The sequence below is a fragment of the Orcinus orca genome, chromosome 5 (genome assembly GCF_937001465.1).
Source record: "Orcinus orca chromosome 5, mOrcOrc1.1, whole genome shotgun sequence".
Classification (NCBI taxonomy): Eukaryota; Metazoa; Chordata; class Mammalia; order Artiodactyla; family Delphinidae; genus Orcinus; species Orcinus orca.
The window spans coordinates 27,325,357-27,352,099 of NC_064563.1; the positions used below are offsets into that span (position 1 = coordinate 27,325,357).

Below are 26,743 nucleotides of genomic sequence, written 5' to 3' on the forward strand. Positions count from 1 at the left end.
AAATGGAACGGATTTATTTCTTTTCCTTTCTGCAGCCCTGCACACAATGGGGTAGGGCACAGTGAGTGACAAAGTGACCCCAAGTGCACTGTAGGAGGGAGAGGCAAGGTGGCCAGAGAGTCTACAAACCGCAGGTGAGTCTTAAGTGACTTAGAATTGATCAAGCACTCAACTGTGACAGGAAATGCCAACATCATCATAAAGTAATCATAATCATGAAAACTCCACATGTCTGGGCCAAGCTCTGCCCTGCGGTATGTGCTGTGCTGTTTTATGGGCCTAGCCCGGAATACAACGAGGCAGAGGCCAGGGCCGGAGGGCACCCCGCTCCCTGGGAAGAGAGGTGCAGACAAGGGCATCCGAATGTTTGTTTGGTTGAGCTGCTGTTTCACCATTGTTCGCCTCGTTACCAGTTATGACACGTGCCAGAGCAGGCTTTGCCCCCTTCATTCCACTGGCATTTGTTAAAACAACATTCACCAAGATCTGATCTGGATGTGTCTTTTGGCCTGCCTGTAACTTTCCACTTTCAGGGAGAGGTAACGAGGAGTTTACAAGTCTTCATTTCACAGCTTTTTAAGGACAAGGATTTTAAAGCATAAACCTGGGAGAAATTTTATTTTTTATTTTTTTTATTTCTTGGCCACGCCGCGCAGCATGTGGGATCTTAGTTCCCCGACCACGGATTGAACCCGTGCCCCCTGCAGTGGAAGCTCGGCGTCTTAACCACTGGACCACTAGGGAAGTCCCTGGGAGAAATTTTTTAAAGAGGAAAGGAAGAAGGGAAACTGAATTTCAGTTCTTAACTACCTACCCCCTGGGCATTGTGCTTCCGAGTCCTTGCCATCAATTAAAGTATGATAAGAGAAGGAAGAAAAATGACTGATCGTGGGACTTTCCTGATGGTGCAGTGGTTAAGAATCCACCTGCCAACGCAAGGGACGTGGGTTCCATCCCTGGTCTGGGAAGATCCCACATGCCGCGGAGCAACGAAGTCCATGCGCCACAACTACTGAGTCCACGCACCACGACTACTGAAGCTTGCACACATAGGGCCTGTGCTCTGCCGCAAGAGAAGCCACCACAGTGAGAAGCCTGCGCACTGCAACGAAGACCCAACGCAGCCAAAAATAAATAAAATTTAAAAAATATATCGATCGATATTGCCTAATAGAGATCCAGCCAAAAGGGGACATGTTCTGGACGTGCGTGGTCTGTCTTGGGTGGTATTCCCATCTCCTACAACAAGGCCTAGCATATGGTAAGGCCTCAATTAGAATTTGTTGTATGAATGAATGTAGATGATTGTGAAGATGCAGAGAAATAAAGAAATGTAGCTTCGAAAGGATTTTGCTAAGTATCTACACCTGAGCTGCCTAGGACACAGGCCCAGAGTTAGGGTGAGGGGAATGAAAGGTCTAAGGTACAGAACTGAAGGAGGCACTCACTTCCAGTTTTATGCAAGTTTCAAGGCTGCACTTACTGGCATGATCCTGAGAGTGAGTGCCATCTTACATGTCCTAAATATTGTGCCCTACTGCCTCACTCCTATCCCCGCCCTGCTAGTCCATTTAGAACTGACAAAATATATTAAAAAAAATTATTTCCCCTTTGGGCTTGGTCCACTAGCTCTGCTCTGAAACACAGGAGATGTTTTAGGGAATAGGAACAGAGGCTGTTCTTACCTAGGAAACCAGTGACCACACAGCCAAGAGCTGTCAGGTAGACCCGGGTTTACTCAGTACTTACTGTGTACTTAGATAAGTCCGTTAACCTCTGGAGCTTTCCTTCTTCATCCATAAAATGCAGATAAGAATACCCACTTCACAGGATGATTGTGAGCATTGGGAGTAATATACAAAAAGTGCCAAGTGCAGCACCCGGCACATAGTAAGTGCTCAATAAATGGGAGTCTTTATTGTGTTACTATTAGTGGTGATGCTGGCGATGCCGCTTAGCCAACTCTTTAGGTGAAATACAGCACACATATGCACTCGTCGAAAAAGATTCAGGTGGACTTCTGAAGCTGTCTTTGGTTCTTGTGGCTCCTGGCTCTCTCCTCCCTGCTTCTTCTTCCCTGATAGCATCCCCTGCTGTATGCAGGAACTGTGGGCATGGCAGGAATGTGTGTGACAGCTGGCCATGCAGACAGGAGAGGCAGGGTGAGGAGAATAGGTTTAAAAATATAGACTAGTCAGCTGGCCCCATGCACCTCAACCAAACTCCCTGGGAAATGCTAGTGGCTTTCCGGCCTCACCACCGCTCCCACCAGCCCTCTGTTTAGGGGCTCTGCTCTGTGCTGTGTGTTTCATAAGAGAACAAAAAGACAGAGGGCTCTTGCTGAGAATTTTGCTTATGGAAGCAGAATTTTTAAAATGTGCCCCAGGTTCCATGATGGCATTGTGACATTCTGCCTTGTGTTAATGGATAATTCTCCAAAAAAAAAGGGTAAAATCATGACTGTCATACAGAAATAAAAATGAAAACATGTTAAAGATTTTATTTAGCTCTTTAAGGAGGAAACTGGCGTTTCAACCAGTTCAAAGAAGCAATAAAACCCACAGATTTATATGGGGTAAAGGAATGTTGGAACGAACGAGCAAATGGACATAAAATTGGCTTAAGGGGTGTTATAGGCTGAATTGTGTCTCCCCAAATTCATGTGTTAAAGTCCTAACCCTCAGGTACCTTGGACTGTGACTGTATTTGCAGATAAGTTCTTTAAAGAGGTAATCAAGTTAAAATGAGGTCATTAGGGTGGGCCTTAATCCAATATGACTGTTGTCCTTATAAGGAGAAGAAATTAGGACACAGACCCACACAGAAGGAGAACCATGAGACAGAAGGTGCCCATCTAGAAATCAAGCAAGGACAGAGGCCTCATAAGAAACCAATCCCAATGACACATTGATCTCAGACTTCTAGCCTCCAGAACTGAGATAAACTTCGGTTGTATAAACCACCCAGCACTTTGTTATCATAGCCCTAACAAACTAATTCAGTGGGGAAGGGTTATTTGAACATCTATAGACAAGAATTAATTTACATCCCAATTAGTTATCTATAATTTATAGAGTTGTAAAATAGCTCTGTTTGAATCAGATAACCCAGCCAGTTTAATAATGAGACTTATTTACAACTACAATCAGTAAACTACAGCTTGTGGGTCAAATCCAGCTCCACCACCTGTTTTTGTAAATAAAGCTTTATTGGCACACAGACAGAGTTGGTCCTTTCCCTTGTCTGTGGCTGCTTTCCCACTACAAAGGCAGAGTTAAGTAGTTGTCATCTGCAAAGTCTAAAATATTTACTATCTGGTCTTTTTCAGAGAAAGTTTGTAGATCTTCCTCTAGAAAATGCATCATTTCCCACTGAAGCACAGTTTCCTTACAGTTGGAATGTCCTTCAAGGTCATCCAGTCCAGGGGGTTCCAGATTTTGAAATCTCATGCATCAGTAAAATTTCAAAAAAATACTTGAGGAATAGTCACTGGTCTTCAATTTTTACTTCTGTCAAATATCAACTACTTCATAAAAGAAGACATTTCAGCTATGTGATAAAATAAGATATTTTGAAGAGCGTAGCGCCTGAAAGACTCACTGCATTGTCCTTTCTTTTTTTTCTTTGAGGTTTGGTAAAAACTTTGCCACCAACTAGCCACAGTTCATGGTCTGGATTGTGGGACCACGAATCTGGCTCAATCTTAGACACCAACTGCTGGCTTTGTCCAGGGAGACTCTGCTGGCTCAGACCAGGAGTCCTGGACTTACTCCTGGTACCCAGGCTAGTTCATGTCTTTCGGCCAGGAAGGAGGTCCTCAGGGTCTGGTTATTGCCAGAGCCAGCCTGGGCACACATCCAGCTCCAATTATGACAGGGCCTGCCTTGCTTTAAAAAATATATTTTTTCTTTTTTTTTTTTTTTACATCTTTATTGGAGTATAATTGCTTTACAATGGTGTGTTAGTTTCTGCTTTATAACAAAGTGAATCAGTTATACATATACATATGTTCCTATATCTCTTCCCTCTTGCATCTCCCTCCCTCCCACCCCTTTAGGTGGTCACAAAGCACCGAGCTGATCTCCCTGTGCTATGCGGCTGCTTCCCACTAGCTATCTACCTTACGTTTGGTAGTGTATATATGTCCATGCCACTCTCTCGCTTTGTCATAGCTTCCCCTTCCCGCTCCCCATATCCTCAAGTCCATTCTCTGGTAGGTCGGTGTCTTTATTCCTGTCTTACTCCTAGGTTCTTCATGACATTTTTTAAAAAATATATATTTTTTCTTGATTTTTAAAAGAAAGATATGTTCAGTGCAGAAAACTTAGGAAAAAATGGAAAGAACAAAACTCATCTCTACCCAGAGAGATATAAAAGTTTAGTGATACACAGGGTGAACAAAAGTGCTTTCCAATCTAAAAAGTTTAAAGGGGCAAAACCCAGCATATCTCCCCGAAATGAGGCCTGGCACATGGCAGGCACCAATATTTATTGAAAGAATAATTAAACCTAAACGACTGCAATTATTTTTCCCAGATGATCCAAGAAAATTCAGTCTTTTTACTTTTTTGATGATCAAAATGGCTAATATGGTAAATCTTCCAGGTTGGCCTCCCCACCACCAAAAAAATCTTGTATCTATTTTTTTTCTTCTTAAGGCTTATAACTGCCAAGAGCAATCATTTAAGAAGCAAGTATTATATATTTTCACTATTTTCATCATGTTTTACTGTCCAAAAATTAACATCAGTTAAACTGCCCTAATGATAAACACAATATAATAATAATGATCTTTAAAAATCGATGTAGTATTCTCTCTGATTTCTTTTTCTTTCTTTCTTTCTTTTTTTTTTTTGGCTGCATCGCACAACTTGTGGGATCATAGTTCCCCGACCAGGGATTGAACCCAGGCCAGTGCAGTGCCCAGTGAAAGTGCACTGGGTGAAAGTGAAAGTGAACGTGCACATCGGTTAGAGTCCTAATCACTGGACTTTCAGGGAATTCCCTCAATGACTTCAAATGAGCAATTCCTAAGAAGCAAAGTTTAAATCATTCAATTATCTCACATTCATGCCTGGTCACCTAAATGAGAAACATCTTGAATTTGATATTCAAAGTAAACAATTGAGAATACTTTTTAAACTCTTTATGGCTTACAATCCTAAAATTGGGGACTTCCCTGGCGGTCCAGTGGTTAGGACTCTGTGCTTCCACTGCAGGGGCATAGGTTCAATCCCTGGTGGGGGAATTAAGATTTAGCATGCCTCGCGGTGTGGCCGAAAAAAGAAAAGAAGAAAAATTACACCTAAAATCAATCATTCATCACTGTTTCCTGTGAAAACATCATCCATACCTCCTGCTTTGCAAGGCACTTCTAAGCCCCTTCAAGCGGTTTATTAATTCCATCTACCCCTTTAAGAAACAACTATTTCAAACAATCCCTGACAAACTAGAAGAATAAAAATGACTTCTCCTTGGTTCTTCTTTGTCTGAATAGTTCACTCATATATGTCTGTGTTTCCCCTGATGTTTCATTTTGTTTATATATAAAATTTTTCTCTAAAAACATAAGCTCATTTTAACTGTTTAAAAATAAGCAAGTATCATCCCTTTTCAAAAATCACTTCTTTTCTTTGATAAAACATCTGGCTGCATCTTATTTCAGTCTTGAATCCCACCCACAATCTGAGCCAATCCCTTTGCATTGGCTTATTTCTCTCCATCTGTAACATTTAATCTCCATGCTGAGGTCTGTCCCTTACCTGCCCTGCCCCTGTGAGCCTCCTGTACTCTGACTTGGCCCAGGTGGATTCCCACCTGGCATATGATGGGCAGGAGACCTGGGATGGGCCCCCATGTCTCCACTTATTCCAATTAGATTTTTCTTTCATTGTGTGTAAAAAATTTCCTTCTCAACCACTCCCCAGGAAGCAGCTCTCTTGCTTCTCTCACCTCCTCTGGAACTTTTAATGAAGGTTCAGGTCTTAATAGTTTGTCCTTGGACCAGGAATCATTCGACCTGCTGCTACTTACTGACCGTGATCTTCAATTTAGTATGCCCTTACTATATGCAAGTCAAGCACTATGTGCTTCCTATACGTTATTTCTAGTCTTCACAACAACCCTGCAGAGCTGTGTGACCTTGGACAAGCCACAAAACATCTATGGGCATCAGTTTCCTCTTTTAAAATGTGAATAATAACACCCACAGGAGACTGCATGCTACACTACACCACAGGGCCTTTCTTAGATGGTTGTCTTATTTCTCTACTGTGTCCCCAACATCACCCAGTGCAGGGCTCAATGTATAACTAGAGCTCGACACATACTTACTTGGTGACTGTTTGAATATAGGTATCTTATTCAATTATTTTCCTGAGTTACTTCTAAAACATGAAACAGATTTGCATTTAAAGTTTATCAAAAGCAGTAGGCATTCACATGAAAGAACCAATGCAAGTAGAAGTCACTTTTTAAAATGTCTGATGTTTATAAAGCTAAATCCTGAGATCTCTACTCTTGGAATGCTCTAGTTAATTGAATTTCTGTTAACTGTTGATTAGGTTTTGTTAAACAGACTTAGAAATTTTTATCAAATTTTAATCTACTTTCTTGCCTTAGGAAGAAGAATCTGCAGGACACACCTGTATTCTGCTTTGGTGATTCAGGACTCTACAGTGTCTCTAGGGTAGGGTTTGGAGCTTCAAGGAGCTCACTGAGGATGGAGGATGAGCAGGTGAGTGGCAGGTGTTCTAACCCAGGACTCAACTCCATGGAGGTTTCTTCCTCCTTGCTCCAGATATGGTTGATGTTGTCTTGTAGTTGAGGATTACTGTTAGCTGGATTCCAGTTAACCAAAAAATTTTTGGCCAGTGTTTTTTGTAATTCTTGGTACCTTTACTCAAGGGACAAAACTTTTAAAATAACTTCAGCCAGGTTTCTCACCTTTGGGCCAAGGAAGATTTCCTTAGGCACACATACATCTTAAAAAAAAAAAAATATATATATATATATATATATATATATATACACACACGTATACACACACACACACACACACACACACACACACACACACACACACATATATATATATATATATATGGTCACCCCAGATGTATATTTGTGTCATATATATGTATATATATATTTTTTGCGGGGGGGGGGGCGCTTAAAATTCTCACTTTGGCTGTGCTTTCGAGAAGTGCTAATTCTGCTATAAAGTGCTGGCTGGGCAGCCACCTGAAATGGGGGCCACTGTTTGTTCAAATCAGTTTCTAAGCCCATATGTCTCCTTCAGGTCTTGAAATAGTCAAGAGATGTACTTCCCAAGATATGTGTAAAGAACTAAAGTGTGCAAGGGCAAGGAAATCTACAAGATGAATACGGATTATCTTCAGTTTCATTTAACTGCAATTGCCAAAGTTATGCATTTTTTTGGGTATTTGAAAAGTTGTTGTCAAAATGTAAGACTGAGGTTTTGAGCAACCAAAACAGGGACCCATATGTACTAACATTTAAATCTGCATGACTGTGGTTCCCAAACTTTGTTGCACACCGGAATCACCCAGGGAGATTTTGAAAATCTAGATGCCCAGGTTGTACTCCAGACCAATTAAAATCTGGGAGTGGGAGTCACATGTTAGTATTTTAAAAGATTTCTGGGTGATTCCAAAGTTCAGCAAAGTTTGGGAACTGATGGCATACGGAATTATACAGGTAAGCAATTTGTAGACTACTACCTAAAGAACTCAACTTACAGAATACTTTAATCCCCAGACCTCATGTGTATTTACGTTTAACATGCTTCAACATTATAATAGTAGAATATTTCAGAAATAATGAAAAGAGACTCTATAAATTAAAAATGATTCTGTAATCTGAAATATTTCCAAAATAGTACAATCCACTCCTTTTTTGCAGGGAGGGGGAAAATCAGAAATATTTATTTCCACGTTCAAAATCCCTTTTATAAGTACAGAAGAAGGAGAAATACTGAAAGATGAAAGGATGAAAAGATATAAACAAAGAAAAACTAAAATGATTGTTTACTAAGAATTGCAAATGCTCGTTTTCTGAGCATACCACAAAGTTCCATTCTCTGTTCTTAGGACTTTGTGTAATTGTCAGGGACATGATGACAACGGCTCATGCTTTTAGTTTAGCAAAATAAACCTGAGGGTTCCTTTTCAACCAGGTCTCAGTGAAAACTGAGACTGTACTCTTCTTTATGAAGGAAGAAAGAAAGGAAGTAAGTTAGGGGGAAAGGGAGGAAGGAAGGAAGGAGAGAAAATACGTCTTAGTGGTGAGCTCACCTATCCTTTGAACTGTTTTGTGGTTGAAATGCCCTTCCTGACTGATCAGTGCTCATTCAACAGATTTTCACGTATTAGGAACATTCGAGGATTATGTCAGCTGAGACTCCTGCTGCCCGTGTGGTAGAGAGAACAACTTATAATAGCAAACATATACCAGACTTAGACGAATTACCCTCCCCGCAGCCTGCGGGCCTGTTGGGGTCATTCAATTCGGCAAACAGCCCCGTTTCTATAATCTCTTCCTGCCAAGCTATAGGGACAGCACCTGTTGCAAATCTTTGGAAGAACTGCGTATCTTTATCATCAAATTCAACTCCTCGAACCTCAGAGAAATCTTCGATTTCACCGATATCTTTGGCATAAACCACTGATGGGTCTGGCACAAATGGAGGCTCAACTAGGCCAGCTTCCAGGCGAGGAAAGTTGATGGTTTTGAAGAAATGGTGTTTCCTGGGATCATCAGACTTTTCTCTGTGAAGAAAGGAGATGGCCAGCCTGAGACACAGTAACAAACCCAAACAGGAACTGTTCTAGCAATTCAAAATACGTGGCCTTCTTTTCCTAGAATACATTTCATTTTAATTGCAGAGACAATATCACATAAAGAACAATTTAGGAAAATAACAACTTTCAAAACCACCCACAGGGAATTCCCTGACGGTCCAGTGGTTAGGACTCCATGCTTTCGCTGCCAAGGGCCTGGATCCGATCCCTAGTTGGGGAACTAAGGTCCCACGAGCCACAGATGGCCAAAAAAAAAAATTTACCCCACACTTCTACTATATGCAGATAGTCGCATTTTCATTGTTTGTAGACCACCTTCACACTTAGATGTAATTTTTTTTTTTTTGCGGTATGCGGGCCTCTCACCGCTGTGGCCCCTCCCGCTGCGGAGCACAGGCTCCGGACGCGCAGGCTCAGCGGCCATGGCTCACGGACCCAGCCGCTCTGCGGCATGTGGGATCTTCCTGGACTGGGGCACGAACCCGTGTCCCCTGCATCGGCAGGCAGACTCTCAACCACCGCGCCACCAGGGAAGCCCCTGGATGTAAATTTTAAACAGCGAAGTAGTTGAGATGACTTTTGTTCTTGGTGTTTCATGGAAACACCAGCAAAATTCAGTGGGGTCAGAACCTGCTTGCCTGCAGCTTCCAAGGTGCTCACTGCCTCTTGCTCTGTCCTTCAGGGTTACATAGGACAAGTGAAGCATGTCTCTTCTTACCTGACCGCCACTTACATTTTAAAAGACAGCAGTCAGATCTCCTCACTCTTCATATGACATGATTTCTAGGAGCCCCACCTACCTCCCTCAACTGCCACAGTAATCTTTAAAGACTTTTAAATAATCCATTAGCAATTTTTAGCAGCATAACTGAGCATACATTCGGTGCTCAAGACTACAGTTGTTTGTTATCAAACCCTCCTTCCCCATGCTAGAAATTATTCTAGTATTTGCCTTAGAATATGGGGGAAAAAATGTGTGTTTCCAGTTAATTGTGTAACCTTTTATATTAGTTACCTATTGCTGTGTAACAGATTGCCCCAACATTTAGTGGCTTAAAACAACAAACATTTGGGACTTTCCTGGCGGTCCAGCGGTTAAGATTCTGTGCTCCCAGTGCAGGGGGCCCGGGTTTGATCCCTGGTCAGGGAACTAGATCCCGCATGCTACAATTAAGAAAGAGTCCACATGCGGCAAATAAGAGTTCACGTGCTGCAACTAAGAGTCCTCATGCTGCAACTAAAGATCCTTCATGCAGCAATGAAGATCCTGTGTACTGCAGCTAAGACCCAGAGCAGCTAAATAAATGAATAATAAATATTAAAAAAAGGCTTTATTTAAAAAAAACAAAAACATTTATTATTATCTCACAGTTTCTGTGGGGCAAGAATCTAGACTTGGGTTAACTGGGTGCCTCTGACTCAAGGTCTCTAGAGACATCACAGTAAAGCTGTTGGTCAAGGCTGTGGTCTCATCTGAGGGTTCGACTCGGGTGGGGGGTCAGGGTTGGGGTAAATTGCTTCCAGGCTCACTCATATGGTTATTGGAAAGCCTCCATCCCTCACCATGTGAGCCTCTTCACAGGGCTGCCTGATACCATTGTAACTGTCTTTCTTCAGGACAAATGGTCATAGCAAGAGAGAGATAGAGAGAGAGCTCAAGATATAAGACACAGTATTTTTATTACCTAATCTTAGAAATGACATCTCATTACTTCTGCCACATTCTACTTGTTAGAAGCAAGTCAGTACGTACAAGTAAGTCCAGCCCATCCTTAAGGGAAGGGGTTACTCAAGGGTGTGGATGGCAGGAGGTAGGGATCTTTGGGGACCATATTAGGGGTGGTCTACCATACACTCCTCTTGGTTCTTCTTGAGTCCAAGTTTTAAAGAAATAAAAAGAGGGCTGTTTTGTGGCATCAGGTTCAAACGATTTTTTTCTCTTTTTCATTTTTTTTAAAAAGATTTATTATTTATCATTTATTTATTTAATTTATTTATTTATGGCTGCATCGGGTCTTAGTTGCGGCATGCAGGATCTTCGTTGAGGCATATGGGATCTTTCATCATGGCGCACAGGCTTCTCTCTAGTTGTGGTGTGCAGGTTTTCTCTTCTCTAGTTGTGGCATGCAGGCTCCAGGGAGTGTGGGTTCTCTAGTTGAGGTGCACAAGCTCAGTAGTTGTGGCATGCGGGCTTAGTTGCCCCACGGCATGTAGGATCTTAGTTCCCTGACCAGGGATTGAACCCGTGACCCCTGCATTGTAAGGCAGATTATTTACCACTGGACCACTAGGGAAGTCCCCTCTTTTTCTTTTATATGAGTAGGTATGCTGGTCTGACTAAGAGATGTCTTCCTTTTGGAAGAAGTCAATTTCTGTCATAAATCAACCTTAATAAAGTTAATTACATTCATGGTCTTCCCTTTTTCATTTTTGTTCTAGTAATCAGAAAGCTTTTAGGAAAGGGATTGAGAGCTTCCCTCATACATCCCCTTCAGAGACTCCCTACTGTGTTTGAGGATTACTGCAGCAGACTCTGTCCAATAAGATGACTAGAGTCTAAACTCAATAATCACGTTACTAATAACAAGTGGAAATGACCAACATTTATGCAGAGCTACACTCTCGGCTAACACAACGTTATGCTCTTCACTTACTTTGCCACATTTAACCATCACAACAACCCTATCTGTCTTTTAACTGTATTTTAAACCTCTTTTAACCTCTTTATACTTGCTTTTGCAGTTATAAATAGCTGTGTATCTGAGAAAGCCAGCAAATATAGGTGAATTTTTCAAAGGAAAAATTGTAGTCAAATATTATTATGGAAAAGAGAAACTCAGTCGAAGGCTTCTGATGTCCAGCAATTCCCCAGTTCTTGTTTTGTGATTCAAGCCTAGCTCCATCCAGAAAGGCCCATCCAGGACTCTTTGGACTTTTCCCATTATGACCCCACTGAAAAGAGAGGTATGGAAAACTGTATCATAAGATACTATAAGGTAACTCTGTTCTCCCCAAAGTCACTGAGTCTCCATGAATTGAAAGAAAGGGAAATGCAGGCTTGCCATCTATTAGAACCTACTGATCAGACTTCCCTGGTGGCACAGTGGTTAAGAATTGGCCTGTCAAAGCAGGGGACACGGGTTCGATCCTTGGTCCAGGAAGATCCCACATGCCACGGAGCAACTAATCCCGTGGCCACAACTACCGAGCCCGCCCGCACGCTGCAGCTACTGAAGCCCGTGTGCCTAGAGCCCATGCTCCCCAACAAGAGAGGCCACCGCAATGAGGAGCCCGCGCACCGCAATGAAGAGTAGTCCCTGCTCGCTGCAACTAGAGAAAGTCCACGCACAGCAACGAAGACCCAATGCAGCCAAAAAAAAGGAACCTACTGACCAATGTCTGTGTGGTTTACATCCTGTAGAGTAAGAGCCTTGAGGGAGGGTTACTAAGATGAATTGAAACTTCAAGGACGGATTTTTTTTTTAAAGTCAGATCTACTGAGGTATAATTTACACAGCAACATTTTAAAGTATCAGAAAGATTTGAGGAATGGGGGTTGGTACCAGATTTTAAATGTGTCAGAACAAGGATAGAGGTAAAATTCCACCCAAGTAGATCAGGAATGAACCTCAGGCCTGTGTGTCTCAAAGAGAACAGAGGAGTTAGAATGGGACCAGGTGCCATGAGGAAGAAGCTTGTACCATCTTGATGGCCGCTGGCAGGTATGAACACACTGTACCAGAGGTCAAGAGGGCACCTTTAAAGTCACTCTGAGCAGATTTAACTTGGATAAAGGAGAGTGCCCATGGGCTCGGTGACCGTGGGGAACTTGCCATACCAGTCCTCACATCAAGATGCACAGTTCTCTTATCTAGGAAATAGACTCACAGATGTAGAGGACAGACTTGCAGTTGCCAAGGGGCAGGGGTGGATTGGGAGTTTGGGATTAGCAGATGCAAACTATTATATACAGGATGGATAAACAACAAGGTCCTGCTGTATAGCACAGGGAACTCTATTCAACATCCTGTAATAAACTATAATGGAAAAGAATATGAAAAAAGAGTATATATATGTATAACTGGATCACTTTGCTGTACAGCAGAGATTAACACAACGTTGTAAATCAACTCTACTTCAATAGAATAAACTTTTTAAAAAAGGCACCGTTCTTAACTAACATCTCAACCAGGCCCAGATGGCCTTGGCGTGTCCATTAGGGATGGCCAACTGCAGCCTTTTTGCAACTAGTCACAGAAGACTGGGGAAAAACGGGCCACACTGAGGTTTTCTTTATGTTCCGCCACATCCCCAACTAGATGCCCCTGGAGGGCGGGGCCCGTGCCTTATGCCCCTTTCCAATAAATATCTGTGGGTGCTGATGGTAACAACAAAAGACTAGGCTCTCCAACTTCTGCTCCTTTCCCTCTGCGTCCAGGCTACGGGCAAGCTGATCACTTGGCTATTTTGCACTAGCCATGCTTACCTCAGTTGTGTAATTAGAGTGAAGGTTATTTGACTCCTGAACCTTTCCCTGGCAGATTTGTTCAGGGCTCTTTTGGCCCATCATCATGCAGTGCCCTTGGGCAAATAGGGGAGACTATGGAGGGTGGCAGCACCTTTTGTAAGGGCCAAATCAGCAGCTGCAGGGAGACTTCTCCTGCTTATTGAATATATTTCAGAGCATGGACAGGGGCTATTGTGTTACCAAACCCCACACAGAGATTACAATGGATTTTCTAAGAACAGTCAATGAAGGAAAGATACCAGCTGCCCATACACGAGGACCACGCGGTGGGGTTTGGTCTGCCAAGAACAGTGGCTATTGGCCTGAGAAGCACTTAAGTCAGAGACTTGCATGGTTATTTGCCCTTACTTGGCTGCACTGTCTGATTAGAATAAATCCTGAAAAATACTTAAGTCTTCACCTTTTATTTTATTGGAACACGCCATAGTTGACCCTATCTGGAGTCCCTGTGAGATGATCAGAAAAGCTTTTGGCTTCTCTGCAAAATTAATTCACAGACCCATCAAGGCAAAAGAGGAGATTCCCTTCAGTGATGTCTAAGGAAGGAGAAGGGTTTTTTTTCTTTCTTTCAAATGCTCGTGAATGCAACAGGGAGGGGGCACTTGACCTCTCCGCTGTGCAACACATTGTCTAGGTATTTGCTCGGCTTTGGAGGATGCCCACGAAAGCAATCAAACATTATCTCATTTGAATGAATGTTTAAAAAATACAAAGAGTTGAAATGAAAACGTTGGAAGGTTTTCTCTTTCACTGAACAGCTGGTTTTTATATGCTTTCTCTCTAATGTTGTAAACAGTTTTTATACAAAACAGTCACAACAACAAATGCTTTTTGAAAAGGTTTTGCTTGACAGAGCAGCTTCAGGCCATGATCCAGTGCTTTAAGGTGGCGTTTTCCCGAAGAAGTTAGTCAATGTTTCATTTTACAGATTCAAAGTGTGCTTATAGACCGCCTGGAGGGGTGGGATAGGGCGGGTGGGAGGGAGGGAGACGCGAGAGGGAAGAGATATGGGGACATATGTATATGTATAACTGATTCACTTTGTTATAAAGCAGAAACTAACACACCATTGGAAAGCAATTATACTCCCATAAAGATGTAAAAGAAACAAAAACGAAGTGTGCTTATAAAGTACTGAGATAGATTTCTATTCAAAGACACCAAGTGGGTTGTGTCCCCTTCAGGGAAGTCATCTAAAGAGACTGTTCACTTCTTTCACTGCCTTGGCCACTGTTGGTACATTCTCTGATTCCCCCCGCATGGGCTTGAGAGCCAAGATGGTAGAGATGGTCTGTGTTCACCATATCCAGCTCTCCTCTCCTTCCTGGACAGACAGAAAGCAGGACTAGTCGGCTCCCTTGCCCTTAGGCAGGGCCCGAGGACTCCTTCTGTCCAACAGAAGTGTATCTGAAATGACCTGTAAAGTGGGTCTGAGGCAGGGCAAAGCTCCCCAGGTTCTCTGCATGCTCTCTTGTTGCCATAGCAACCGAAACCACCAGTTCCAGTGGGGCTGAAAGGTGGAAGCAGCCTGAAGCTCTGAGTCACCATTCAGAAGGGAGATACCTGGAGAACCCCTGGACCCATAAAGGACTTCATATGAATGAGAAATAATCCTTTAGTTTTAAGCCGCTGAGACTTTGGGATTTGCTTGTTATCACAACGTGGCCTATTTTGACTACACTAATACAACAATGTTGGAATCTACACAGGAAAATCACTTCCACATCAGTGAAGAGTTCCATCTCATTTCAAAATACTCATTTGTTAGTTTCGCTATCTTTGAAATGCTTTGAAAGTCATTACAAATGAATTTTGTTTCGCTATTTTAAAAGATCAGATCAAAAATAAAAAGCTTGCCTCCATACGTAAACATTGCGAGCTAAGGCAGCCCTGTTCTAGAGGCTCCGCTGACAACTACTCAGAAGATTTAGAGTAATTTGCCTCTCGAAGTTTTGGTGTAATATTAAAAATCAGTCATATTACTTTATGGTTGTAACTTTCTTTCTGTATGTATTTTTAGATTTTGAAAATTCAGTCCAAGTAATTTAAGACACACGAGCTCGTAGTTTAGTCAAAATATTATCTGATATCACCCTTAGAACTAATTAATAATAACTGCTATCACATTGAATGATTCCTAAGCTATGTTGTATCTAACTTTGCAAGCATTATATCTAAACCTCGAAATATCCCACTGAATTAGTTAGGGTTCCTTAGAGAAACAGAACCAAAAGGGCGCTGAACTGTCCAAAATGCACAACAGTGGCATAAAAATTATTTTGAGCTGAAGTTATTTGAGAGTCAGCAGATGCAGGTTTTGAACTCCCCTTTGTCTGCCTTTAAGATAAGCAGAGCCTTGGAAAAAAACTCAACTCATAAATCTTCTCTCCGGGTATTTCAGGAGTTTTGGAACCAGGAAAGATTGACTCTTATCACCAGTGACAGAACTCAGCACCATACCTAAATAGACATTGCCACAAAGCTATCATATCTCCCATCTATTCTTCTAAGGGCCATTTATCTTTCCTAAAAGTCAACTGTTCTCCCATAAGTGCCCTTACCCCACTATTTCAAAGAAGTCATTTGTTTTCCTGTAAGTGACCTTCTCCCCATCCCCCTCCCCTATTAAATGGAATATAAGCCCTCAATTCTAACTGCCACCTAGTAACATTTTTTTTTTTTGCAGTACGTGGGCCTCTCACTGCCGTGGCCTCTTCCATTGCGGAGCACAGGCTCCGGACCCTCAGGCTCAGTGGCCCTAGCTCACGGGCCCAGCCGCTCCGCGGCATGTGGGATCTTCCCGGACCGGGGCACGAACCCGTGTCCCCTGCATCGGCAGGCGGACTCTCAACCACTGCGCCACCAGGGAAGCCCCCTAGTTACACTTTTTTGTGAACTCTTGTGTATGTACCTAAATAAAAATCTGTCTTTTCTCTTGTTAATCATCTTTTGTCAGTTTAATTTTTAGGCTTCCATTCCTAAACCTAACAGGGTAGAAGAAAAGTTCTTTCCTCTCCCCCCAGTACATGTGTATGTATGAGAGAGAGAGAGAGAGACAGAGACAGAGAGAGAGAGAGAGAGAGAGAGAGAGAGGGAGGGAGGGAGGGAGAGAGAGAGTTTATTTTAAGGAACTGGCTCAGGCAATTGTGGAGGCTTGGCAAGTTCAAATTCTGCAAGGTAGGCTGTGTGGCTGGAGACTCAGGGAAGAGTCACAGTTCAAGTTCAAAGGTGGTTTGCTGGCAGAATTCCTTCTTCTCCCAGGGAGGTCAGTCCTTTTCTATTAAGGCCTTCAACAAATCGCATGAGGCTCATCCACTTAATGAAGAATAACCTGCTTTACTCAAAACCTACTCATTTATGTGTTAATCTTACCTAAAAAATACCTGCACAGAAACATCTAGAATAGTGTTGATCAAATATCTGAGTACTGGGGCCTAGTCAAGTTAAGACATAAAATTAACAATCACACCCACAAAAAAATCCCATTTTGTATATGAGGATATTGAGACTCCAAGAAAGTAATTCAGTTGCTTGGGGTAAAATGATCAGTATGTAGCCAAGCTGGGTATGTAGGTATGGTGCTGAGTCTATGTCTGTGACTTGAAAACCCTTGGTTTTTGTCCTTACATAACACAGTTACTCACTGCCAAGGGTCTTTTCATAGATCAGGTTTTCTTATTTTTTTCTTCTAAAATATCTTGATCTTATTATTCCTTTGTAGGCAATAAAACTTGACTTTCCTCAAAACTAATTTCAACTGTACTTAACATAGCTGGCAACATCATATGTACTTAATAAATATTTGTTGACCGATTAATGATATTTTACAGAGATGTTTAAAGGGGCAGAAACTTTCACTTTAAAATACATCTTGGAGGACTTCACTGGTAGCGCAGTGGTTAAGAATCCACCTGCCAATGCAGGGGACACGGGTTCAAGCCCTGGTCTGGCAAGATCCCACATGCTGCGGAGCAACTAAGCCCATGTGCCACAACTACTGAGCCCGCGTGCCACAACTACTGAAGCCCGTGTGCCTAGAGCCCATGCTCGGCAACAGGAGAAGCCACCGCAATACGAAGCCAGTGCACGGCAACGAAGAGCAGCCCCCGCTCGTTGCAACTAGAGAAAACCTGCGTGCAGCAACAAAGACCCAGCACAGCCAAAAATAAATAAATAAAACAAAATTTAAAAACTGCAGTATTTATTTTTAAAAAAATACGTCTTAGAGATTGTTCCATATCAAGTGTTCATAGTGTTTGAAAGTGTTGAAAATACTTAACCACATAATATACAAATAATAACAGGAAAATACTACTACTACTTAATCCCAAACCTTTGTCATTAATCCAAAGTATTCTCCAAATCCCTGTGGAAATGCTGACATCGCTAATCATGTCTTTATATGATAGTTACCTGCTTCCTAAGCGTTGCTCTGGTGTCTTAGCCAAGAAGAGTCTGCAAATGTCTTTTGCTTCCTCTGTGAAGTTATCGTGTTGGAATCTGACTTCCTCTTCCAGTGTTCTTTGCTTTAAATCCTCTTTACTGACTTTTTCCTTGTAATCTTTGAATGGTGTTCGCCCAGCAACCATTTCATAAATACTGCATCCCATTGCAAACCAGTCCACAGGATAGGAATAACTCGCTTTTTCCATTAGGATTTCAGGAGCCATATAACCATTGGTTCCAGCCTGTAATGCCCCAAACAAAAACAAAACAAAACAAAACAAAAACACTAATGTGAGTTGAACAGACACTGCTGACAGCCTACTCAATACCCTTTCTCCTTTTCTTTCCTTGTTGAGGGAACCCTAATTTACTTGGAGTGGCCATGTGTCTAACCTATTCTATTCCCTGCTTTCCCAGCAGCCTCTGGTGCAGTCAGGGCGGGCCATGCAATCCATTCTGGCCAATGAGACATAAAGAGGACTTGGTTGGAGTGCATTATGAAAGAGAGAGACACGGCTGATCTTGAAGTGGGAAAATCACCTAGACTCTCTTAGTCCCCTCACCTCATCTTTAAGGTAAAAAGTTCACGCGGCTGTCTCTAAGATCCCCTAAGTCCTGCTTCTGCTTTTTATTCACAGATAATAGAAAATTAGATGCATGATTTTTTTTAAGTGGAGCTCTTTATTGCTAATATTGGACGTTCACATAATATTATCTAGTCTATGATTTTTTTACTCTATTTGCTATGTAAAGATACTAATATATCAGCCATCTTTGCCTGTTTGTCTCTGCACTGAAAATTTAATACAGAAATTTTAATCCATAAAATTCCACACATGAAACTTCATTTAACACGCAAGACTATATATTGTAGGCACAATTCTACCGACAATATATACCAAATGACCATTGGGTTAATGTGTGTATATATATGTATATATATTTAAATATATGTAGCATACAATTTACCATCTTACCATTTTAAGTGTTTAGTTAAAGAGTATTAAGTACATTTATGTTGTGTAATGAATCTCCAGAACTCTTCATCTTTAAAAGCTGAAACTCTATACCCATTAAACAATTCCCCATTGGGCTTCCCTGGTGGTGCAGTGGTTAAGAATCTGCCTGCCAATGTAGGGGACATGGGTTCGAGTCCTGGTCCGGGAAGATCCCACATGCCGTGGAGCAACTAAGCCCGTGCGCCACAACTACTGAGCCTGTGCTCTACAGCCCATGAACCACAACTACTGAGCCCACGTGCCACAACTGCTGAAGAGCCTAGAGCCTGTGCTCTGCAACAAGAGAAGCCACCGCAATGAGAAGCCTGAGCACTGCAACAAAGAGTAGCCCCCGCTCGCCGCAACTAGAGAAAGCCCGCGTGAAGCAACGAAGACCCAACACAGCCAAAGAAAACAAAGCAAAACAAAAAAAAAAAACCCAAAAAACAATTCCCCATTACCCCAACTGCCCAGGCCCTGGCAACCACCATTCTACTTTCTGTCTCTATGAATCTGACAATTCTAGGTACCTCATATAAGTGGAATCATGCAGCATCTGTCTTTTGTAACTGAGTATAATTTCAATACGTTCATTCATTCAACAAATATTTAATGAACACCTGCAACATATCTTGTAATTATAAAGTATATAGTTACATTATGTTTTCATAAAAACTAAGGTGCTTTTGATTAAAGTATAATGTATAACCTTTGCAGCACTTAAAAATGCAAAGAACACCGTAAAATGACAATAAGCTTCTATTAATATTTACATAAAAATGAGAACATAAATTATTGGCAGAGTTGTGAGAAACAGATGTGCTCTGTAATTTGACTCCGATTTTTAGGAGAGCAGCAAGACACAGAGCATAGACAATGAGATGTATCAACTGTTCCTGTTCTTCAGCCAGGTCACTTGACTTTGGAGCAAGTAGCTCAAAGAATTGATTCAGAAGAAAGGGAAAGGGATCTACATCGCGATGTTCGTAGCGTCATTATTCTTCACGGTTGCAAGCTGGAAACACCCAATGCCTTTCAATAAAGACAATAGACCAGGAGACTTCCCTGGAAGTCCAGTGGTTAAGACTCTGTACTCCCACTGTAGGGGGCATGCCCATGTGCCCGCCACGCGACCAAAAAAAAAAAAAAAATAGACTAGAGTCTAGTGTTAATACCAAGAAGTGCATATATGTAATGGGTTTTGCATACTGATTATACTGATTATAAATGTGAATTCAGTACCTCAAAAAAGGTTGGAAAGTATTTTTAGTTGTTTACTGGGTGATTTTTTTTCTGTCTAGTTGCTTAAATATATGTTTTTAATGTACACAATATATGTAATACCTTAGGAACATTAAATTTCATGGATGATTTTTACATGGATAACAACAATGAAAAACATAAATGACCTAAGCACTAATGAGGAGTAACTGGCTTGAGCAAGAAAATTGTGGAAGTGACCTCGGTCTGACAGGCTGGGCATGAGTCAGCATGGCACTGCTGTTTTCGTAGGAGTGTGTATGTAATTTGGGTGACCATATGTTCCGGTTGGCCTGGGACAACAGTTTACATCTGTTGTCCTGGCATCTTGTCCAGAGTTACGTCTGCCAAAACAAAAGGGTGCTGTAGGCTCCTCTGAGGCCCAGGATACAGTCTTACTCATCTTCGTATCAAACTGGGTATTTACCCCCCGAGCCTCCCTTGCTGCACGCCCAACAAAATGTTTCTTACGTAAACAATAGTGAAGATGGTAGCTAGATGTTTTCCATCCACTATCCAACAAATATTTGTTAAGCCACACCCTGCAGTGATTTCTAGGGATACCAAGACATACTAGGTCTGGCCCCTGACCTTGAGGATTTATAGGCTGGTGGAGACAGGTCAAAAGGTTAATTCAGTAAAGGAGGGTAAATGCCTTAATGGGAGTGGAAAACAAACATAGGGAGGCCAGAGGGTGTGTGTGTGTGTGTGTGTGTGTGTGTGCATGTCAGTGTGTGTGTTGGGGATACTTTACTGAAAAGTGACAGCTGAGCTGAATTATGAGGGAAGAACCTTCTCACAAAGAGAAGGCTGTCCAGGTAACGGACATGTGCAAGAGACGGAGTCCGGAAAAATGTGGGGTGCTTGGGGAACTTTAAGTAATTTGGCATTTCTGGAGTATAAGCTCTGTGGGATGCAATGGTGGGAGGGGAGACTGGAGGGGGAGATGTAGATGAAATTGAGAAACATTGTCTGCCAAGGTGGCGAAAGTCCATTCCCAGGCTCCCTATTCCCTTTGTCCCTTTACTACAGAGCCAGAAGGCTAAGCACTCCATCTCCCGACCTCACATGTTGCACTGAGGGTGGCCATGTGGTAATGTGATATGAGCTTCACTGAGAGGTGTGCAAGTTGAAGGCACTGACGGTTGGGCAAAAGCTTAAAAAATGGGGGAAATATCCAGTGAGAACACGAGTAAAACTTCAAGTAAGTCCTTCATAATGTTTAGTTTTCATGTAAGAAATACACACTCATTTTTTAAATATCTCATTTTTAAAAGCTCATTCTCTAATTTTAAGTACTTTGGAAAGGAAAAAAGTAATATCTATCAGAGGAAAAAGAAAGTTAACTAGGCCAGAAAATAAGATATATATTTATAAATTTCTTATGTCAGAGAGCATGGTATTAAAAATGTGAAGGTCAAAGCACATGTTGACCTGCAAATTTTTCATCATTGCTCTTATTATCTTACGTAACCTCACCCTGAATGACTCCGAATTTTGTCTGCTCAACAACAACAACGACAAAATGGGAGAAATACCTGAAAGATATAAGATGGATTAATGGATCAACAGAGGGATGGATAGATGGATGGACATGTGATAAAGCAAGTCTAACAAAATGTTATAATGCACAATGGAATATTGTTCAGCTATAAAAAAGAATGAAGTATTGACACATGTTATGACATAGATGAACCCTGAAAACATTATGCTAAGTGAAAGAAGCCCGTCGCCAAAGGCCACTTACTGCAGGATTCCACTGAAATGCAGTATCTAAAATTGCATGCAACCAATTTTAGTGTTGTTTAGGGTTGGCAGAAGGGGAATGGGAGTGATTGCTAATGGGTAGGGGGTTTCTTCTGGGGGTGCAGAAAATATTCTAAAATTGTGATAATGTTTGTATATCTCTGTGAATATACTAGAAACCATTGAACTGTACACTTTAAATGGGTCAATTTTATGGTATTTAAATTATATCTCAATAAAGGTGTTTAAAATGTCAAAGGTAAACTCTAGGTCATGGGTGTACAGGTGCTCGCTGTGAATTCCTTCAACTTCCCTGTATGTCTGAAAGTTTTCATAATAGAATGCACAGGGGAAAAAGGAGTAAGGGGTGGGGGGATGTGATGCCAGACGTTACCACACTGGCTGCTAGTTCATCAGGCACATGAAACTCTTCTGCAAGAGTCACAAGGAAGAACCACAGGGGAGAGCAGAGGAGGGGCATCTATCGGCCCAGCTCCCTCCCATCTCCTACTTCCATTAGTCAATAGTTAACCCCATATGATATCACTTATACGTGGAATCTAAAAAATACAACAAACTAGTGAATATAACAAAAAAGAAGCAGACTCACAGATACAGAGAACAAAGTAGTGGTTACCAGTGGGGCAAGGGAAGGGGGGAGGGGCAATACAGGGGTAGGGCTTTAAGAGGTACAAACTAATAGGTATAAACTAAGCTACAAGGATATATTGTACAACATAGGGAATATAGCCAATATTTTATAATAACTATAAATGGAGTATGACCTTTAAAAATTGTGAATCACTATACTGTACACTTATATAATATTGTACAACAACTATATTTCAATTAAAAAAGAGAAATGTCATTTTGAATTCTCTGACATGTAAATGTTTAATCATATATTGAGATTATACATCACTAAAAATAATAAAAAATAGAATTGTTAAAGCATGAAGTAAAAAAGAATTATCCCAAAGCTAGCTTGTCTCTATTTCCAGATATGTCATCCAGACCCTTAGCAGTTGTCTGGAAAACCAGGTCCCACATCATACTACAGTATAATATTTCACCCAGCTCTAAAAGTGGAGGAACAACTTGGCCTACAAGTGGTGTCAACAGGGTGTTGCCCGAGAGAGAGGAAAGGAGGCTGTAGAGAGAATGTAAGAGGGTGTGTGAGGTCTGTGGCCCAGTACACCAACTTCATGAAATTTCTCAGTGACAGGCTTTGCTGTGAGGTATTTTTCATCCCTGGTGCTGGCTACTGGCTGGCCTCCCAGTCCAGAAACTAGTGGCTGTCAGTATTGGGAAATTTTCTGAAATTATTTCTTTGATCATTTTCTCCCTTTCATTTTCTTTCTTCTCTCTCCCCTCCCCCCTTTTTTAAAATCCTGAACTTATCCTTTGTGTTTCTTATTTTTGCTCCTACTTTCTATCTCTTTGTCTTCTGTTTTCTTTCTTTCTTTTTTTTTTTTCTGGGAGACTTCCTCAATTTTTCTTCTAACTCCTCTATTTTTTTAAAGTACTTTAATAATGGGAAATTTCACACATACACAAAAGAAGACACTAGAATAATAAACCCAGTGTACTCTATACCCAGCTTCAACAATTATCGACACATGACCAATCTTGTTTCCTGTGTCCCTACTCAAGCCCAATGTCCCCCACCCCTGCCACTAACTTAGATATCATTTGTAAGTATTTCACTATGAATCTCTAAAAGATAAGGTCACTTAAAAAAACAAGCAAATAAACACAAAGCACTGCAAACACCATTATCTCACTTTAAACATAACAATAATTCTTGAATATTATCAAATATCTGGACATATTTATACTTTCCCAATTGTCCTATACACTTGCCCCCTAAATAGTTTGTTTAAATTTAGGTCCAAGTAAGGTTCACACAGTGTGATTGATTGATATGTCTCTTAAAGCTTCAGGACTATATACATTTTTCCTCTTTCTCTCCTCATCCCCCGCAAGATTTTGTTGGGAAAAAAAACTGGTTCAACTGCAGTTTCCCACAGTCAGATTTTGCTGACTGCATTCCTGTGGTGTTATTTAACATGTTCCTCTATTCTTTGTATTTCCTGTAAGTTGAGAGCTAGATCAACTTACAGGAAATAGCTAGGTCTAGAAACTTCTACTGAACTTTTCATTTCCGCAAATATGTTTTTATTAACATACAATTAACACAGAATAATGTGCTTATACTTTGGGTTCAGTACATTTTGATAATTGACTACACCCATGTAAATACAACCCAAACAAGATAAAGAACATTTCCATTCATTTCCTTTGTGCCCCTTCTGGTTCATTCTCCTCCCCTCTTGCCAGGCAACCACTTTCTGATTTCCGTCACCATATATTAGTTTTGTTTGCTCTTGGATTTCACGTAGATGGGACTGTATGGTAGAAACTCTTCTGTGTCTGACTTTTTTTTAACATAATGTTTTTGAGATTCATCCACGTTGTTCTGAAAACATATTTTTAATTTCCAAATGTCCTTGTTCTTCTCTGAATGTTCTTTGTTTTACAACATCTGTCCTTGTTTCATGGATGCAGTATCTTCCCTTAAATCTCAAAAGATATTAATTGTAGGTTTTTAAAAAATTGTTCTTTTCTACTCCCTGCATTGTTCCTGTCTCCTGCAATTTCTTTCTTCTGTTTGTTTTGGCATTGTCTTTCATTTTGGAGGGTTTTTTCAAGTGACAAGTGATCTTTGACTCTCTGTTTGTATTTAAGAGTGTGACACCAAAATGCTGACAAGAAGCTGGTCAACTGATGGGCTTCACTGTAGGGTGATTATGCCAGGCTGTGTCACTGGGGACCCTACCTGTATCTGTAGACCTTCTGTGTTAGGCTGCTCAGTTTCCCCAGAGGGAGATCCTCCAATATCCCACCTGAGAGGTGTCAGTCTGTTTGCCCTCACTGTGGGAGCTGAGATGGGAAAGGGGCTGAGGGTCTCCCTGTATGTAGTATTTCATTCCCTACAGCTCTGAGTTGGGCTATATGTTCCTGGGTCATGCTTCTCCCTGGCTCAGTCTCTTGAGCTGGGGTGGGAGAGGCATGAAGAAAGACTATAAACAACATCCCACTGCATTTCAGACGGTGGTGATTGGTAAGTTCTACTCAGCCACATTTACTGTGAGCTTGCTCCGTGTGTGGCAAGTTTCCAGCGAGCAGATTTCAGAGGCGAGTGACTTCAAGGATTAAAATCGCTAAGCAGGACACTGGATAGACATCAGTCGCTCAGTAGAAGGTGTAGGGTAAAAAGTGGGCAGCATATGCCAGTCGTGAACAAAGGATTGTGAGACACACACCGGGAGAAAAATTGGAAATAATAATGGGCAATACTTATTGAGTGTTTATTACATGCTAAATATTTTGTCAAGTGCTTAACGTGAACTTCTTGTTTAATCTTCATGATAAACCTATGAGATAGAGCCTATTTTATCCTCCATTTTGCGGATTAGAAAACTAAACCACAGAGAGGTTAAATCTTGCCTAAGGTCACCCACCCAAGATTCACGCACAGGCTTGCACTGTGAACCACTACATTACACTGCCTCTGTGGAAACAGGCGAGGTAGCCTTTTCTTATCCTTCCAAGTTCCCTTCAGGATTTCTTTTCTCCCTCTAGAGTATCCCCCTTCCCTCTCCCCATCTGCCAGGTACTAAGTCCTCATCTTGGTCCGTTCTTGCTTAAGCTGCTTCTCTTCTTTTCCCAACAAGTTCTCTGTTCTTTGCTGGCATCACTGCTCAGGCAAGCTGGCTGGCCTGCTCCACACCACAGAGGTTGCTGGTCGGTGGGCACCAGACCCTGAGCCACGCTGGGACCAACTTGGTCCCACCCCCAGGAAACAAGTGAAGAATCGCTGGCCGTCTTTACGGCACTATAACCCCTTGGAATCTTGGAAAGAGCGCTAATGGCATGCAGGGTAACCTCAGATTCCTTCCAAATAATTATCAGGACTCTACCTCTTGGCCCTAAAGACAGAAAATGTCAGTGATGGAATTCTGAAGGGCACCACCTCCTTGAAGAGTGGAGGTATTTCACAGAGGAGAAGAATGGAATTAGCAGTGTACGCCAGAGTCCAAGCGCCCAAATTCCATCGCGGCCTCCAGCTGAAAAAATGAATTGCCTGCCCTTTATGCCATTTGTCTTCGGCATGTGAACTGCCTCCTCAGAGTGGGGTGGGAGGAGAGAACGGGCCAAGCAGCATGGGGCAAGGTCTAACCACGCTGACCTCTCGTGGCTCAGTTTAACTCCTGCAGTTACAAAGGGCCCCCCCGCGCGTCAGTCTCTGTGGCGTCAAAACAATGTCTTTCAGATCGTGAGACCAGGAACTGCCATTGCCAGGGCCGTAGTGATCACTCGAGTGTCAGCAGCAACAGAACTCCGTGGTGGGTTTTGTGTAGAGTTTAACTTTTTTTTTTTTTGCTTCATTTTGTTTTGCTTTGGTTCTAGAGCGCCCTTTGGTGGGTCCACTCCGTCAGCACCTGGTCAGGCAACACAAAGTATGCCCAGCATTCGGGGCATCAAGCATCAGGAGGCCAGATGGGGTCCAAACCCCTCCCCCCGGTGGGCAGCAAGAAGTCCATCTACCACTGTCATCGCATGTGGGTTGCTTAGTCCCATCAGGGCCACCTGTCACCTACAGGTGTCCAGACTTTGAGGAAGGTGGATCAGAGCCAGCTCGTGGGGACCTGTGCGGACACCCCCTTCCTTGCTCTTGCTGTTGGATGCTGGCTTCCACTGACCCTGCAGCTGTTGTCACTCTCACCCCTGGGCCCATGGGAGCTAAGTGGCAGGGCCCAGGCGGGGCGGGGTCTGCACATTGAGTAGCCCCGTGTGGCTCTGGGCAGGAGCGAACTGTGACCTCATCCGCAGTGATGAGAACAGGGTGTGGCCTTTCAGTGGGGGGCTTAGAGGGCATA

At 42.1% G+C, this 26,743-nt stretch overlaps 1 protein-coding gene across 1 annotated transcript in view; it reads right to left on the bottom strand.

The window, feature by feature from the left end:
* Positions 1-7,782: 7,782 nt before the first annotated feature.
* The window catches only part of GRK7 (G protein-coupled receptor kinase 7), a 35,356-nt gene continuing 16,395 nt past the window's right edge, over positions 7,783-26,743 (bottom strand). The window contains exons 3-4 of the mRNA XM_004278229.1: positions 17,764-18,038; positions 7,783-8,789 (exon numbers count right to left, since the gene is read on the bottom strand). Coding sequence (XP_004278277.1) covers positions 8,453-8,789; positions 17,764-18,038 — 612 coding nt within the window. The 3' untranslated portion in view covers positions 7,783-8,452. The remainder of the gene's footprint in view (positions 8,790-17,763; positions 18,039-26,743) is intronic.